This window comes from Perissodus microlepis, chromosome 13 (genome assembly GCF_051167445.1).
Source record: "Perissodus microlepis isolate ML-2025 ecotype Zambia chromosome 13, ASM5116744v1, whole genome shotgun sequence".
NCBI lineage: Eukaryota > Metazoa > Chordata > Actinopteri > Cichliformes > Cichlidae > Perissodus > Perissodus microlepis.
The window spans coordinates 608,137-627,161 of record NC_140473.1 but is presented as its reverse complement, the minus strand read 5'-3'; the positions used below and the strand labels follow the sequence as shown (position 1 = coordinate 627,161).

General features: G+C 40.4%; 1 protein-coding gene across 1 annotated transcript in view; it reads right to left on the bottom strand.

The window, feature by feature from the left end:
- The window catches only part of ndst2a (N-deacetylase/N-sulfotransferase (heparan glucosaminyl) 2a), a 34,584-nt gene extending 18,460 nt beyond the window's left edge, over positions 1–16,124 (bottom strand). The window contains exons 1-5 of the mRNA XM_084948141.1: positions 15,968–16,124; positions 10,768–10,829; positions 5,183–6,830; positions 2,253–2,340; positions 293–447 (exon numbers count right to left, since the gene is read on the bottom strand). Coding sequence (XP_084804267.1) covers positions 293–447; positions 2,253–2,340; positions 5,183–6,250 — 1,311 coding nt within the window. The 5' untranslated portion in view covers positions 6,251–6,830; positions 10,768–10,829; positions 15,968–16,124. The remainder of the gene's footprint in view (positions 1–292; positions 448–2,252; positions 2,341–5,182; positions 6,831–10,767; positions 10,830–15,967) is intronic.
- Between the last annotated feature and the right edge of the window lie 2,901 nt (positions 16,125–19,025).

Below are 19,025 nucleotides of genomic sequence, written 5' to 3'. Positions count from 1 at the left end.
GTGTCAGTGTAACCGATCAGAGTCCTTCTCACAGCCTCTAAGGATAGTTCTGTTATGGTGACTGCTCTCTTTACGGCAGTTAAAAACACAAGAAGGAATAAACCAAGTTAAAACACGAAGTGATGCACCTGCGGAATTGTTTTCAAAACTGCAGCATCTCCCTCTCTGTAATCTGCTGTATTTTTGTTTTTGTTTTATTGCAGGAAATCAAGCTTCCTCACTGTCAAGGGCAAATACCTCAGAAACCTCCCACTGATATTGTGAGACTGCCCAGTGTAATAATGTTGCCCACCTGAGCAAAGACCTTGTTGAGTCTCATCTGCTCAGCCAGAACGCTGACATTGTGGAAGAGGTGAGGCTGCATGTGGCTCCACATGTGAGGAAACCACCAGAAGTCCATCCTGTGTTGCAGCAGCATGTCATCTCCCTGATCCTCTTCATCAGTGCCTGAATACAAACAAGCAGGCGCACACACAGCATAATTAACATGACCTGATCTGCACCGAATTCACTTTTATCTAGGAAGAGAAAGTATGAGATGAGCTTGCCCTGAAACCCAGAATGAACAATTAATGTTTGAGTCAGTGCCAAGTATTTTAAAGTCACAGTAGCATTGCCCCCCTCTGACCACCAAATTCTAAATATTTGTGCCAAATATTTCCCTCAAAGTTTAAGACATTTCACATTCACAGGAAAGGGACTGAAAAATGAATGAAAGCATCCAGTCAGTGCTGCTGATCGCGCAGCAGCGACGCTAACAAAGGAAACCAGTTCTTCCAAACAGACTTTACAGCATCTGTTTTAACCTGCACAGATCAAAACTATACTTGGTAATGTTTCGAGCAGCAAGCTGCACTGATGAAATTATATCAGGCTGTTTTTACACATGAACGTTAGGTCAGGATACAGTGGGTAAAATAAGTATTGAACATATCACCAATTTTCTGAGTGAATATATTTTAAAAGGTGCTATTGACATGAAATTCTCAACAGATGTACAATGCATGCAATCCACACATGCAAGCTTTAGTTCTTTCCACAGATTTTTAACTGGATTCAGGTCAGGCCTGGCCATTATTGCAGCTTTATTTTCGTTTCCTTGGCTGTGTGTTTGGGATCACTGCCCTGCTGAAACGTCATCTTCGTTTCATCTTCATCATCTGGGCAAATGGCAGCAGATTTTATTTGAGAATGTATCTGTACATTTTTCCTATTCATCCTTCCTTCAATTATATGAAGCACATCAGTGCCGTATGCTGACAAACAGCCCCACACAATGAGGTTCCCACCTCCAAACCTCATTGTAGGCATGGTGTTTGTGGGGTGATATGTAGTGCCTTTTGTCCCCCGTATCCAAGAGAATCTCAAACTATATTTTCCCAGTATTTCACAGGCTTGTGTAAATGTTTTTCAGCAAACTGTAAACACGCCTCAACATGCCTTTTCTTCAGCATCAGAGTTGTGTATGGTGAGCGTGCATACAGGCTATGGTGGTTGCATTACTTATTGTTTTCTTGGAAATAATTGTACAGGTTGCTTCCAGGTCTCTCTCCACAAGTGGTCATCAACTTTTTCAGCTGGTACTGTGTTTTTCCATGCCTGTCATGCCTCCCTTTCTTCATTTGTTGAATACTTCTTCCTTTCTCATTATTACAGATAATTTATGGACCATCTATGGTTTAATTTCTTCTGGATTGGACACGTTGTTACCGACATCTGGTAAAAAGGTTCATGTCAATAGCACTGCGGCAGGTCTCTGGCCTGCTGCAGTGAGCTCATGAGACGGTGTCAGGCTGGCAGTGGGGACAGGTGTTTATGAGGGGACTAATGACTCCCTCTCTTTATATAGTAACGGAGGAGACCGGCGAGGAGTGTGCACTGTGGAGGAAACTGCAGGAAGAGTTCGCTCCAGGCTTCAAGTTGTGCCGAAATAAAAAAAGAGAGCTTGTGATCAAAATAAAGCAACAAAAACCACGTCAAATACGCACAGTGTCGGTCCAGTCTTTCTACAAGCAGCGTTAGAAATATTTTTACTTGTGTTGACATGTTGAATACTTTAACCGCTGTATGTTCCACATTTGTACTTTTCCACATGTAGCACAGCAGGAAATGAGTGACCTTCTGAATACACTGAGAGGTCACTACACCAGCACAGAACACAAGTTTCCATTTTCACCTGCATGTTTGAATAGAGCAGTCTAAAGAAGTTCATGGCTGTTGTGAATGTAGAAAAACAGAAAGATTATGCATACCTGTGTGATAGAACTTTCCCGAAAACCCCAAGTTAAAGGTGAAATTTGGGACCAGTGCTCGCAGTTTGTTTTGTGTGTTGAGCAATGCCTGTAAAAGGATGACACATTTTAACCGTTGCTAATTACAAAAATCAAGCCTTACTAACAGAATCTAACCTGAAGGATGAAATTTGGCAAAGAGCAGAAATGCCACACAATGGGTGAAACACAGGTCCATCCTTGTAATATGAAATAATCAGTCAAATGGATAGAGTCAAACATTTATCCAACCTACCACCTACAATTACATTAGATTCAAGAATTCCAGTTAGTTACAAATAAATGAAACCTAAAGAGGCAGTGAAAGGTGGAACCTGAAACATTTCAAACTCTACTGCATATCTCCTTGTTTCTGCAGGTCAAGCTTTAATGAGCTTTAGAAAAAGGGTTTAAAAGATCAAAATTATTCAAAAATCAATCACTCAAAGATGGCGGCAGCTTTAAATATATTATCCAGGATTGGCTTCCTCATTTTTCCATTAAATAGTCAGCAATGAATCAAATGTTAGGATTCAAAAACACCACTGAAAGTTTGTCTGAAATGTGATATAGACTTGATTGGTTTCAGTTTTTTAGTAACAATTTTAACATTTTAGTAGTACTGAAATAGATTTTTTTGTGTGTTTTATTATCCGTAGGCAGTGCTAGTGTCACAATATCAAAAAAGCAATTTTGCAGGTGAATTTTTATATGAAGTCTACTTTTTACCAAACTGTAAACAGAGTACTATTAACAAGCAAATAATTTTTTGATCTTAGCTACATTAATAGTTCTAGTAACACTGATTTTTTTACTTTAAATCTCTCAGGTTTTTCACCAACAATCAAGATGAAACACTACCACAGTCTATATCCAATTGAAATGCATACTTTTAATTGAAAAGGGTTTAACAAAAGTATTGCAAAGATGTTTTTAATATAGATACAACCATTTTTAGACACAGACGCATATTCAGATGCTCAAAATTAATTGGAGAATTCACTAAAACAGTTTCATGGCCAGATGTTTCCTTATTATTTCATGGCAAATTAAGCAGATAAAAGAACTGGAAATTATTCCAACTGCTGAACTTACATTAGTTATATTTTAAATTGAATGCTCAGCATGAGGTCAAATAGAGTTTGATGCAAATTAAAGAGGCCATTAGGACAGCGTATTGTCCCAGATTTCAACAAGCGATTCAATTCTGATTCATAAAGTCCTGATTCAACTCAATCCCGCGCTGGAAGCAAAACAGCCAAAATAAGAGAAAATTTATATCAATTTTTTTTCAAACATGAAACGTTGTTTTACACTTCTTTTGCTGCTGGTTCAATGAATTCTGGTTGGAGAGTGACAAAACCTGCAGTTTCAGAATCTGTGAGATGTCCACTTTAGCACCCGACGGTGTGAACAATCGCACTTTGTGTTTACATTTTTGCGGAGTCCATTCACCTGCTCTTTAAGGCAGCTGTTGGAGTACTTTTGTGTACTCTTACCTGAGATTTTGGCATTTCTGGAAAACAACCATTTATATTTAAAAAATTATTTTCACGATTTAAGAATCTATATCAGCTTATTCAAATTAAATTAAATTTGAATTGGGAAATTGATTTTTCTAAATCCTAGAGGCCATCACTGGAATAAACAAACAAACCTACCCAGCCGACTCTGTGCAGCGACAACAAGGGCGTAGATTTGGCTTTGGCATTGGTGGAGACGGATGATTCAACCACCGAACCCTGCCCAGTTTCTTATTTTTTCCTTTTTCTCTTTGCTTCTTGATAAAAAAAGGAGAAATATACTTGCCTACATATGCTATTCTACATGCTTTTAAACCATTTAAAATTATAATTCATAGTTTTATATGTGAATTATATAACGTTAAATTACTATTAAACGTTACAGGCTATGCTAGGCATGTATGGCCTAGCATAGCCTGTAACGTTATTATGACGGACACATTTTATGAGTGAACTTGACTTTAAGTGACTTACAGGTTTCTTTGAAAAATATTTTTTTTAGATTCAGGTCCTTCCTTTTTGCTGCCGTCCTCCTCTCCTCCTTGCAGGTCCTCGCAGCGCAGGCTTGCCGCTGCTAAAACTAAACAGAGCTCCCTGAAAGGCACAGCCAATCACATTGGCCATATTTGTCACATGAGGTAGGACTCCAGTAGAGAACGTAATTTAACTCTTTCTGCACCGCTGGGTGAATGAGACGTTGACAGATCGGGGTTTTTTTTTTTTCTTTCTATCGGGTTTGTTTTTCTTTACTCGAAGAGATCAAATTATTGGTGGGGAGAATTCAATAATCGCTGGATACTGGTGGGGACATGTCCCTTCCGTCCTTGCCAAATCTATGCCCTTGAGTGACAAAAAACAAAAATAGAAATTTTGGGCACTGGGGCCCAGAGGGACTCATGGATGTGGAATTCTTTTCATGGCTAAGAAGAACTCATTCACAATTAATCTAGGGAAGTTATGCCTACCTCAAGAGTGTTCCTATCATTGTCTGAGCAGGGTACCGATCGGTACCCAATAGCGCGGCTTTTCATTTTCTGCTTTCTGTTTTAACTTCAGTGAGACTTGGTGATGTCTAAGGAGACTGCAAAGAATTTTCATCTGAGCATTAAAAATAATCCATATACATAAAATTACTTAGAAACCTCTGAAATGGGATACTGTGCATAAAAATGGATATAATTCCTAAACAGTTAATGTAATGTATTTGTTAAACCCCTTGAATTAAAGGTGACATTCTACACTTTAATCACATCTTGATTGTTTGACTTAAAATCAACTTTGGTGGTGTACCAAGGCAAAATTGCAAAAACTTTGGTACTGTCAAAAACAAAAACAAACAAAACAAAACAGAGGAACCAACTGTATGTACGGCTGACAAGGCTCACCCACCTCCACATCAGACACCTTCATACGGGTTCCCTCCTTGCCAACAAATATGTCGTCCACGTCTACGAGGATGTGACGGTCCAAGGACAAACACAGTCTCTTTCCTGTCAAGTAGGCAATAGCATCCACAAACACTAGCTTGTGAAGCCAGTAGTTGAGATTATTTCCAAAAAGAACTCTTTGAATGCCATCGTGGAGCCCCAAGTCTTGGATTACTGTGGCATGAAGGGCCCGCAAAGGGCTGGGTCCAAAATGTGCCAGTGTATCTGAGGTCTTGGTTCTAGCTAGAAGCACTGGTTCATAGGTAGAATGGTTAGACTGGAAAATGGTCCAGTCATCGCCTGGTAAGGAGCCCTGCTCCATCTGATTAGGCTTGGTGATGTAGAGTAGAGGAGCAGCGGGGTTGATGCGGTAGTCCCTGAGTCCCAAGTGCGAGTGTAGATAGAGAGGAAAGCCTTTGAGCTGTGCACTGAAAGGCGAGTTTTCATTCGCTTTGAAAAAGCCAATGACACCTACTCCATACTCAGCACAATACTTGTCCAGCAAGTCACGGTTCCACGAATCAAGATTGACATATTTCAAGACATTTTCATAGATGATCAAAGTATAGCGTCCACGGTTACGTTCTGTCAATGTGGGCATGTCACCTTTACCAGGAGCAATCTCTGTCCGGTAGTGAAAGCGACTTGACTCCAATATGGCTACAATCTCCTGGCCCAGTTGGGAATAGATGCTCTCTACAAACACCAGAACCACAGGCTCCGTCTTTAAATTATCCTTAACATGGTGTAGTTGTCCCTGGCGCGGAGGAAGAAAAAGTGGTGCCCTCTGGCCACCTGGCCCTCCTTCTGCATCGCCCGTACTTACTCCTAGTGAAATCCCACCACCCCCGCCACAATCACTAAAAGGTAAAGGAGGGGCCTCCTTGATTTTTGGGCTGTTGGAGACATAGTAAGCTAAAAAGGCCATGGACAGCAAGCAGAAGATGATGAGCGCCAGGATGAGGCGATGGAGCTCTAGCTGGCGGACACCTCGCATTAGCTTCCAAACACCCAACCCTGAACCCACCATGGTGTTTGGAGGGTAAAGGCAGGACTGGACAGCAAGAGGCAGTAATGATTAAGGAAGGACAGCAGATAAGGGAAGTAGGAGCAAGAGGAGAGGGGAGTGGAAGAGGAAGATCGAGCAGTAGATACTGGCACCGGGATGTGCTGAAGAATAGCCATTTACACTACGTCACCATGGCCAACATCATCCATTACCTCTTCTGTCCTTATGGCTCAGCAGTGTCAAAAAACAAACAAACAAACAAAAAACTCTGCAACTTCCTTTCTCTAATTTGAAAGGTACCAATACAGGGTCTGAAGAGTAAGAAATGTAAGATGGGTCAATAAAAATGAACACCAACACCAGTGGTCTCTGGCTGAGAACTGGTCGGGGTCTTCAATACCACACCAAAAGTTCAATCTCAAGTTCCTGCTGGTTGGTCAGCAGTTCTTAAAGAGTTTAAGCAGATATTGCACAATGCGAGTGTCTCTCCTTTTGCAGATGCCTGACAAGTCCGTCAGCCATGGAAGCATCAATGCTTGTAGAATGTATTTTGGGGCCGACCCTCCTTGGGACACATTGTCTGTACATTGCCGAAAGACACCTGGAAAATGGGGAGAGACAAGTGGGAGGGTGAGAAAAAGGCAGTGAAAATTACAACAAAGGGTAAGAGGGGGAAAAATGATTCACTAGACATCAGCTGTTAGTTCTTAGAGCCATTCTCAAAAATCCCATGTTTTCTGTAGCCACAATTGTGATATTAAACAGAAGAAAGTACTACTCTACACACACCATGGACAAACCAAAATCAACTACACATTTTATAGCTTGTGTTCCTCCCCCTCCATTCCCCTAGAATTTACAAAGTACAAAGAAAGTAAATTGTCAATACTCAGCAATGTGCCAATTCTGCATCACTTTAACATCTGTTTCATTGCTACACTAAAAAAAAAATCACTTGCTTTAGACGAGAGTTTTAGTGATAGTGAGAGTTTAAATATAGGAACTCTGGTAGTTACTAGGGGTGGGCGATATAAACGATATACGATAGAAACGATATAAATTTGGCCAACGATAGAGATTTTGACTATACCGCTCTACCGCATGTTGATGATGTCATCAAGCTGCGCCTGTTTTGGTCGAAAGCATCGCAGCGGCTACAACCATTATCATCTGCAAATTATGGCGGGCGACAGTCATAGCAAAGAGACGAAGCACTTTTGAAATATGGGGAAAGCCAAAAACTGCGCTTCCTCCACTTCCGTAACATTGATTCATTAATGTTGAATTCTCTCGCAGCTGTTCTATTCCCATGTTGTTGCAGTATATTAATGACTAACCTCGTATTGTGGATGAATAATCTCAGTTGTTCTCCTGACTGAAGTTTGGCCCGTGTACAGCATCCTGCTATGCGATTGCATTTGTCCCTGACCACCAGAATCCCTCACGTTAACTTTTATCGAGTGGAAAAAAAGTTGGCGTTCATCCTCCAGCTTCACTGTGCTAATGTTATGCTAACATAGCTGTGTTGCTAGCAATCACGTAGCACAACATTATATACCAGGTAGTCCAACTTCAGTAACCCTGCAAACGCCACTGCTGTTTAGTTTTCTGTCTTCATTTATGTTGGAAGTGGTAGCAGAGCTGCACGTTCTATTAGTTTAAAAAATCTCTCAGTCAGAACATGCTATGTCATGTTTAGGTGGAAACTAGCGAGCTAACTTCCTGTTAACTTGGAACTCTGTTAAATTGAATAAATTCTGTTTTCATGGATGCCTGGATGTTAAACTTAATTGTTATACCTGATAAAGCAGCAACGCTGATGATTTTATTAAAGATGAAAGAATTTAGACCGTTTTTAACTCTCAGTGTTCGTTTGACTTTGGGACCTGAAACGGACGGAGTTTTGGACCCAGATTACTCCGTGAAGCTCCTCACTACAGCAGCCGTAATGCTCTGACAATCCATCAAGCAGTGCGGCTTACCAAAGTTGTACTAAAACATTTTTTAGCAGATTTCTGCAGCCAAAATCGGTTCGAGGTCAGTAAGCACAACCAGAATTCATACATAAGGCACACTCTCGATTTTTGAGAAAATTAAAGTATTTTAAGTGTGCCATATAGTGTGGAAAATACGTTTATCAGAAGAAAAGAATATATTGCGATATATATATATCGTTACCGCACGTGCTTCAAATTATATCGCGACATGGATTTTAGGCCATATCGCCCAGCCCTAGTAGTTACAACTAACTTTTAGGTTTATGTAAGTATGTCTGTGAAGGTTCTCGGTCATAGTAATCTAAGGAAATTGTAAAGAAAAGCTTTTTTAAAAATGTTTTTTAATTAATTAATTAATTAATTAATTAATTAATTTTTTTTAGGGCTGACACTTTTTTTTTGTCTTCCCTTTACCAGGGTCGCAGCGTTTTCTTGGGAGAAATGTTTCGTCACTCATCCAAGGAACTAGGTACTTCAGTCACTGTGTAAATGTACCGTTTATAAGGTTGGGGAAACCTGCAGTCAGCTGAGTCTGATGAGTGACAAAACATTTCTCCACTGAAAATGCTACTCTAGATCAACAGAATCCCTTTTTTGGTCATGCTGAGATATGCCAATTTTGAGGCAACATCTCTATAGCAATCACTTTGCTGGTCCAAAAATACCATCCATCCACTCTCCTTTTCAGGGTTGCTGGAGCCTATCCCACCTGTCACAGGGCGAAAGGAGGGGTACACCCTGGACAGGTTGTTGGTCTGTCGCAGGGCTAACACATTCACTCACAGATTCACACCTATGGGCAATTTAGATTTTTCAATTAACCTATCCCCACTAACTGCATGTCTTTGGACTGTGGGAGAAAGCTGGAGTACCCGGGGAGAACATGCACAGAAAGACCTCGGCCTGATGGTGGAATTGAACTCAGGACCTTCTTGCTGTGTGGCAACAGTGCTAACCACTGTGCCACCGTGCTGCCTGTTATCGTTGATATTTTAAATTAAATAATTTAGACTACAGAAATGAGAACAAATGAAGCATTTCTGAAAATAAAGTGTCTTAAGAGAGAAACAGTTCATTCCTAACATGTTTGTTATGTGAAGGCAATAGGGCACACTTTTACTCAAGACTTTTGCACAATACTGTCTCAATGAAAATTTGAGAAAACACTGATTACACAGATAAAATGTATCAGGATATGATCTGTAGATGACTATAGTTCTGATCAAAAGTTTAAGATCACTTCAAAATGCTTGTTGATGGAGCTGCAGAAGCTGGTGACAGCCTAGCATAATCAGCCGGATGATTGACACTTTTTTTTTTGAAGGCAAACCATTTCTCACTCACCATCGATAACTCCACAGTTTTCCCTTCTCCTCAGGTTAAGAGCCTTGGTGTCATCCTAGACAGTTCACTTTCCTATAAATCTCACATCAATAATCTCACCCGTTCTGCCTACTTCCATCTACGTAACATTAACAGATTGCTTCCTTCTCTTTCCACCCAGTCTACGTCCATTCTTGTACATAGTCTTGTTACCTCCCGTATTGACTACTGCAATTCTCTTCTGCATGGTCTCCCCCAAAAATCCCTTCATAAGCTTCAACTGGTTCAGAACTCTGCTGCTCGCATTATCACCAGAACCCCCTCCTACCAGCACATCACCCCTGTTCTTCAGGAACTTCACTGGCTCCCTGTGAAATTCCGGATAATTTTCAAACTTGTTCTGCTCACCTTCAAGGCCATTCATAACCTCGCTCCTTCTTACCTTTCTGACCTGTTAACCACCACTTGTTCTGCCCGTTCACTTCGTTCTTCTTCTTCTATCCAGCTTACTGTACCTTCCTTCCGCCTCACCACCATGGGAAGCAGAGCTTTCAGCTGCTCTGCTCCCAGGCTGTGGAACTCTCTGCCCCCTGAAATAAGAAATATTGGTTCTCTCCCCCAGTTTAAATCCCAACTCAAAACTCATCTGTTCAAATCTGCATATTCACTGTGAATCCACTGTTTGTTCATTTTATCTTGTGCTTTTATTTTATTGTTCTTATTCTGCCATTGTTTTACTAAGTGTTTTATCCTATTGTAAAGTGTCCTTGGGTGACTTGAAAGGCGCTCATAAATAAAATTTATTATTATTATTATTATTATTACTTACATGCTCATGCAAGTTAGCCGTGTTTGAATACTTTTCTTACACACCGCTTTGGTCATGTTTGGAAACTTGATTTCTGTTTAGGGGGCGTTGGCGGGTTCTTTTTTGGAGGTGTGATCCTAAACTTTTGATCAGGTGTAAAAACAGCCTGTTTCAGTTTAAGCGCTGTTTTCAATAAATTGCATGATTGAAAAATATTTCATCTCACTCCCATTTCTTCTTGTTGCATGTTAAAACTCTACTTTAACCCTGTTAAGATCCAACCATGCAAAATATGATTTTTTGCCATTTTTCAAGTGGTCTTAAACTTTTGATCGGCACTGTAGTATAACTCTGATGCCTCTAGAACATGAAGACAGACTAAAGTTGAATAAGGAATAAAATGTACTGACATTACTTGAACAGCTTTCCATCCACAGTTGCAAGTCCTTCAGCTCAACATTGGTGCCACCATCTGAAAAAGGAAAGATGAGATAGGAGTGATTAAGATAGTGAGCATAGTAGTACAGAAAAAAAAAAAATACAGAAAATTCAAGTTATTAGGCGAAACCCTAATAATTTTGATCGTGACCTTTCTTCTGGTATCAAAAGTAGTCTCCTTGTACAGGTGGCTGCCATCATACCTGTTGCTTGTGTAGCTTTTCTTATTACACTTTTATTCTCCAGTCAACTCTCCTTTAAATGCTACAATACAACACTCTGAACAGTCAGCCTTTTAAAGCAGTTAAGTTCAGACTGTTGCTTGCATCGGAAGTCAAAAACCTCCAAGCTCCATTGTAATCTTTCAGTCAGAGGAGTGACTTTCCATTGTGAGATTAAACATGTGTGAATCATGCCATCAGATGATATTTAAATTTGACCAATCACTACACTACCCTGTCCATTCTGAGAATAAGAAAAAGTTAGGGGTGGGGTTGGACTTTATTCGTACAGAAAGGCAAAATGAAATAATGTCATACTCTAAGATACTGGATTTCTTATGTTCATGATCTATAAGCAATAACCATCAAAATTAAAACAAAGACTAAGTAGTTCACATAATATACAAGCCTTTAATTAAATCACATAAAAATGTAATGATATTCAAATTTTTGTGACACACCACTTATTCATTCATGAGCTCCTGTTGAGGAGGTACAGGGAGCCACACTGCACACCTTAAAGGCCGGTCCGTGAAAATATTGTCAGATATAAACTGGTCTGTGGCACAAAAAAGGTGGGGACTGCTGGTTTACATTCTCAGGACAAAATTAGGCATGTGCTTACAGCACACCACTAATTGTATGGCCATTCAAGAAGAGAAATGAACAAGTGAGACTTCAGAGGGGAACCTTACAAAGGGAAAATCAGCTTTTATAGTCAGCTCATTCATCATTTAAATTTTACCAAAAAATAACTTTATAGTATGAGGGGAAAAAATGTTTCCTAAAATACAAAACTGCAGTCACCGTTTGATAGTAGATTCATTCTGAAGTGGAACAGTGTTGTTGTGCCCCATCAGGTTGACACTCTATATGTTAAAATATTGCTACTCTGAGTGACTGAAACATACAATTAGGTCCATAAGTATTTTGACAGTGACAATTCAGAGAATTTTAATTCAAACAATCAAAATCAGACGACAGTACACTTTCTGCTTAAATCCAAAAACTAAACCAAAATGCTGAATTAACAGGCTCGCATTTTCAGACAGTCAAAAGACACTAGACAACTGAATGTTAAACAGTTCTCACAGCCAGATGTGACATTCTGTGACAAATAAAGCAAATAAAAGATCTGCAGTGGATTGCAAGTTTTAAGCTTGAACAGCTTTCCACTGAAGCTCTCATTAAAAGATCCCTAAGTGATGGGCATGCAAGTGAAGAAAGCTGACATTAACCCAAATAACCCTACGTCTCAGAGAGGTTCATTTAGAAGTGATGTGGTGCATGAATGCACTGGCTAGATCATCAATGCCAAAAGGTCTGAAGGAGCACAGAAAACTACTAAAGGGGATGATTGCAGAATCATTTCCACTGTTAAGAAAAAACCCTTTACAACATTATGGAAGTAGGAATATTATTGTCAAATGAAGGGGAATACATTGGCTTTGCCACAGACCAAACCACAAATAACATTTAGAAACAGAAAGACCAAATAAGACTTCGTCACAACATGTCTGAGAGAGCCTGCACAATTCTGGGAAATAAAAAGCAGAAAAATAGGATAAATCTGCAAAACAGTGTTAAAAATATATAGAGGGAAGATAAGGAACAAGTAATGCATAGGTAATGACCTCAACCATAACCCCACGAGTACATCATCACCTGCGACTGTTATGCCATAGTGTATGTGTCTGCCAGTGGAACCAGGCCATGACATGACTGCTAGCAGAAGTATCAGGATGCATTAGCCCCTTTTCCATTTGTACCTCCTCGGATTGACTCGGCACGGTTCACCACAGTTTTCAGGATTTTCCATCAGGTCGTAGTACCTGGTACTTTTTTTAGTACCTGCTCGGCTGGGGTTTCAAGTGACTAAAACAGGTACTAAAATGTGACGTCGTCAGACTGCATGGCATTGATTGGGTGGTTAGTAGTGTCCCTGATTAGTCATGAGAGTGTCTCAGCTCAAGAAAATCATAACCGCCATTTTTTAAACTCAGCAACAAAGGGAATGGCTACAAAAAAACAACGCCGTGACCCCCCCGAGTGTGACGAAAAAATACAGACAGAGCAGCAGGTCGCTTCAACATCCACCTTTGTTCTAGTGTTTGTGTAGCATATTAATTACGTTGTGGGATGCGCAGACACGTTGCTATGACGACAAGCACACAAACAAGGTAATAATAATGTATACTTTATTGATCCCCGTGGGGAAATTCCTCTCTGCATTTAATCCATTCACTCAGTGAAGCAGTGGGCAGCCATTGGGCGCCCAAGGAGCAGTGTGTAGGGAACCCCCAACCTTCCGATCATGGGGCCACCACTCTACCTACTGCACTATCCCTGCCCCAGCAAACAAGGTACTACTGGGTTGTAATGGCAAACCAGTTGGTCTGAGTCGGGTCCTGTCGACCCAAGTAGGTACTAATAGAAAAAGGGCTACTGTGGCATGTAGGGGCTATACTTTGATCAGATTCAGACAAAAGCTATAAAACTGCAAATAGATTGTGATGCAACTAGGGCTGCCACAAATGATTATTTTGATAGTCGACTAGTCACCGATTATTTTTGCGATTAGTCGACTAATCAGATCATGCATCCACTGAACGTAAAACGTACAGCTTATTGCACCAGCATGCTTACAGCTTTACGTGTTTAAGGTATGTGCTAACTAAAAATAAAGACAAGATGATAGTTTATTAAATTTTAATGAAATTTGTAGATTGTTTCGGTGGAGTTTAATAAACTCAGTCTCGTCTGCTCCTTGCTATCTAAAATATAACAGGACACCGGAGTAAATTCTCGAGCATCTCACACTTCTGATAATCAGCTGTCTGCTTGACGTTTATTCATCTGTGTAAAAACTATAACTTTCATCTCAGCCAAACCGATTTACTCAGGAACAAATAAAATACTAAAAAAAAAGCCAAACAATAACATTTGTAAGTTATCTTAGTGACTCATATATCATGTTTAACCTGAGTAGCGAAAGACGGCGGTGGGTTTGAAAACGATTTGCCGGGAGTCCGGTGTTCTCACGGGCTCTAGTTAGCCTTGCCCCCAGCTAGCTATCGAGCCGGTGGGTAACAGACGTCTCGAAAACGTCGGAGCGCTTTTGAAAATATGTGGTGTCTTGATAAACTGGGAATATATTTGAAGTTTACACAGCAACATTCCCGCCTGAAAATATCTTAAACGTTTATTTTGTGACCCAGAAAGAATAATACAAGTAACATTAAAACTAACTAGCTGCCGCCATTGTTGGAAACTGAGCAGGGCCGCGATGGGTCACGCTATGAATTCTGGGACACAGCTTCTTCTTCTTCGGGGTTTAACGGCAGCTGGCATCCTTGTACATGCAGTGCTGCCATCTTCTGTTTAAGTCCGTTATTACACTCTTAAATCCTACTTATTCCTGCGTCTTTTGAGATCTTACAAAGCTTCAAACGACGTGTCGACTATTAAATTAGTTGTCGACGATTTTGATAGTCGACGTAATCGTGACTAGTCGACTAATCGTGGCAGCCCTAGATGCAACGGATACTACAAAAAGAACCCAAGAGATTCTCCAGGCAACTAAGAGGAAACTGAGTATTTTTCAAAGACCAAGGCTGTCTCAGCCCAAATAGAGAATGCTTTAGTTAGTGAAGACAAAACTGAAGACAGAGACACACACAAACAAACAGCAACTGAAGGTGGCTGCACGGCAGCAGTAAAGTCCTCCAGAGCATCTCAAAGGAGGAAACGCACCATGCCTGCTCTTCTAGTTTCTCAGCAAAATGAACAAGTCAAAGCAATTTGTTTTTCACTTCGATTTACGGAGTGTCTTCGGGTGTCTTTGAATTCAGCCATCTCCAGCTGATTAGTTTTATTTCCATCAAACCACATGGAAGCTTTTCATCCCTAATACATTACCCAGTCCATATCAGTAAAGAGATCCAACATATTTTTCCCCATAGAGATCGGATGTTTTTTCAAAGTGTTCCTGTTATTTTTTTCAACAGTGTATTTCTGATCACTTTTGTGCTTCTGAATATCGAGTCTGTGTAAAAAAATGGCTGCAATTCTTAAACAGTTAATGCATTACTTTTGTTAAATCCTTTGAATTTAAGCTCAAGGTTTGGACTTACCACATCTTCATCGTTAGATTTGAAATCCATTATGGTGGTGTAGAGAAGCAAAGCTTAAAAATTTGTCACTGTGTAACTATATATATAAACAACATATATGATGGTCTGGAGTGGCGATGACAACGATAAAGTAGTCTGATCAACCCTTTCTCAGGCCGCGTTCTAGATTATTTAACTTGATATTAAATCATATGTATTTGTAAAGTGGAGTCGGCGAAAGGGGTTCAAAGAGCGCCGAGTCTGCAATGCTACGGCTATTAGTGTAATCCGAACAGCTCGGGTTATTTGGCAACGACCAAAACATCCAACCTGGTGTCGACAGCACCTCTGTCGCTGTGCAACATCTGGTCTACTTCACGTTACACTAGTGAAAATATGGGACTTGGCAGTAAACCAGACACAAGGGTGACTTCTCAGTGCACATACCTGTCGGACTCACCACACTATATTACATGAAGGAGGACATCTGAAAAGCAGCACGGCAGCAAACTAACTCTTTAGCCTGCTGAGTGCATGCGCAAAGCTCGCTAACGTTAGCTTAGCTAAGAACAGCGTTCAGTGTGTCTGGGTAAACGTCTAACCTATAAAACCGTGGCCTGACCATGGCTTCCTGGTGTTTTTATCTCATTGTAGTGCAGGTATATCCTTGAGTTGCCCAGCCGCTAACAAGGATTCCCAGTACAAACACCAGTCCCCTAACTACGGGTATGACTTGTACCCACAGCTAGCTGCTGTGGCTATTAGAGCTACTCAAAATCCTGCAGACAACCGGGCTTCAGCCCCTAGGCCTTAGCATAAAATCTGTCTGTGACGCTCACCTGTATTCATTGTCCACACACAGTGCTCCGTCCATGGCGGAGAAGCACAACAAGCTTCAGTATTTACAGTGAGAAAGTGAACTTCGTTTCGTCGGTGCTCAGGTAGCCATCTTGGTTCTGCCGGGGCCTGGAGTCAACCAAATCCGTCACACAGGGGGAGGGTTTACAATCTGAAGGCCCACGTTATTAATCGAAGAGTTGTTTTCGTAGACTGAAGACCAAATAAAGAGAACCGTTTTCCTGTCAATTCGGGAAATATCGAATGAGTGGACACACTTTTATTTTGAATAACTGAAGCTACAAAGGTTACATAGATTTGTTTTTGTTTCTGGTGTGTAGCACAGTGAAGTTCCCTGATGTGACCCGCGAGCAGAAGCAAAACACTAACATAACGAGTTTGTTAAAAGAATATTGTCGTTTTACTCACTTACTTACACTAAAACACCTCAGTAACGATTAACTATCTGATAATATACATGCTGAACCCTTTGTTTTGCTGTAATCATCATCACATTATCTAATTTGTTCACCCACAGTTTGATTGAGATTCGATTCAGAATACTTTATGGATCCCCATAGGTAGGGTGACCATATTTTGATTTCCAAAAAAGAGGACACTTGGCCCAGTCATGAAGAATTTTAATAATACTGTTTGTTTAAAGAAAATTTTAACATATTTAAAAGATGCCTTCTCTGTGCGGTTAATGAATGGTGAAATAAAAAATGTCATACAGGCTTTTGCAAGTCAATAAGTGCAAAAAACAAAACAAAAACAAACTTAAAAACCTCTGGAATTAAATAATGTTACAGAAATAATGCCTCATCTGTATAAGAAAAATTACCAGTGAGGTACCAGTGAGGTATTGTGCAATGGTTTCTGATTTCTCAATTAATTTTGTTTGCACGCCACCACTCCATTTTCTCTGTTCCGTGGTTACTGAAGTCTGAGAAATGCCACAGTGCTGGATTTCATTAGCTTGAAGAGTGACAATCGCTTCAGTCTTGGTGCGGGCACTGCTGAACTTTTTAGCTGTGTTAAAGTCTGGAAATGCTTTTTTTTTTTTTTTTTTTAGCAACACACTAGTGCAATCCATGGATCTGTAGCTATTGTGATGCTTAGAACCTATAATGAATGTAAAGGTTAAGAAACTGAGAAAAAGTGTTCTTGGTCATCAATCTTGAAGTTGCTTCGAAAATATTTTTATTATTTTTATTCCATATATTTTCATACATGCTACAGTTGTGTTGGGGATGGGTGGGGGCTGGAGCATATCCCAGCTCTCTTAGGGGGAGAGGCAGGGTACACCCTGGACAGGTCACCAGTCTGTCACAGGGCTAACACATAGACAGAGACAGCCATTTGCACTCACATTCACACCTATAGGCAATTTAGTGTTTCCAATTAACCTATCCCCACTAGCCTACACTTATTGCAGTGTAACTAAGGGAGGATTCAGGGTCACCTGGTCCAGCCCTAACTATATGCTTTAGCAAAAAGGAAAGTTTTAAGCCTAATCTTGAAAGTAGAGATAGTTTCTGTCTCCTGAATCCAAACTGGAAGCTGGTTCCACAGAAGAGGGGCCTGAAAACCGAAGGCTCTGCCTCCCATTCTACTTTTAAATACTCTAGGAACAACAAGTAGGCCTGCAGTGTGAGAGCGAAGTGCTCTAATAGGGTGATATGGTGCTACAAGGTCATTAAGATAAGATGGGGCCTGATTATTTAAGACCTTGTATGTGAGGAGCAGGATTTTGAATTCTGGACTTAACAGGAAGCCAAAACAGGAGAAATCTGCTCTCTCTTTCTAGTCCCTGTCAGGACTCTTGCTGCAGCATTTTGGATTAGCTGAAGGCTTTTCAGTGAGTTTTTTGGACATCCTAATAATAATGAATTACAGTTGTCCAGCCTGGAAGTAATAAATGCATGAACTAGTTTTTCAGCGTCACTCTGAGACAGGATATTTCTAATTTTAGAGATGTTACGCAAATGGAAGAAAGCAGTCTTACATATTTGTTTAATATGTGCGTTGAAGGACATGTCCTGGTCAAAAATGACTCCAAGGTTCCTCACAGTGTTACTGGAGGCCAAGGTAATGCCATCCAGAGGAAGAATCTGGTTAGATACCATATTTCTAAGATTTTCAGGGCCAAATACAATGATCTCAGTTTTATCTGAATTAAGGAGCAGAAAGTTAGCGGCCATCCAGGTCTTTATGTCTTTAAGACATTCCTGCAGTTTAACTAATTGGTGTGTGTTATCTGGCTTCATGGACAGATAGAGCTGGGTGTCATCTACATAGCAGTGTAAATGTATGCTATGTCTTCTAATGATGCTGCCTAAGGGAAGCATGTATAATGTAAACAGAATTGGTCCTAGCACTGAACCCTGTGGAACTCCATAATTAACCTCAGTGTGTGAAGAGGACTCTCCATTTACATGCACAAATTGGAGTCTATTAGATCGATATGATACAAACCACTGCAGCACAGTACCTGTAATACCTACAGCATGTTCTTGTCACGGTTCTGGGTCATTTTGACCCAGCATTTTCTGTTTCTCATATTTTGGTGTTTTTCTGTATTATGATTTATGCTCTGATTCATTAGTTGTGCTGTTTTTGATTATTATTATTCCTTCAGTCTGTCTCTCAAGTCTGTCTTTGTAAATTGTTTCTTGTTTCCTATTTACTTTGAAGGTCCATGTCATATGTTAGTGTATTCAGTTTTACTTCCCCTGTCTCGTTAGCCCTAATTTCTCCCAGCTGTGTCTCCCTCCTGTTTCCCATTCCCTGATTACTCCCCTGTGTTTTTAAGCCCTGTGTTTTCCTTTGCTCTCTGTTGTGTGTTTGTCATGTTCTAGTGTTTCTGTTCCAAGTTTTGTTCTGAGGTGGCTGTAGCTGTAGGAGGTAGAGCAGGTTGCCTAGTGATGGGCAGATGAAGCTTCATGAAGCACTGAAGCTTTTCATCCAATTGGTTCACCCCAGCACAAAGCGTCTTGAAGCTTCATTTGCTTTAGTAGGACATCTACTGGACGTAAAAATATTAGTTGGCATGAATTT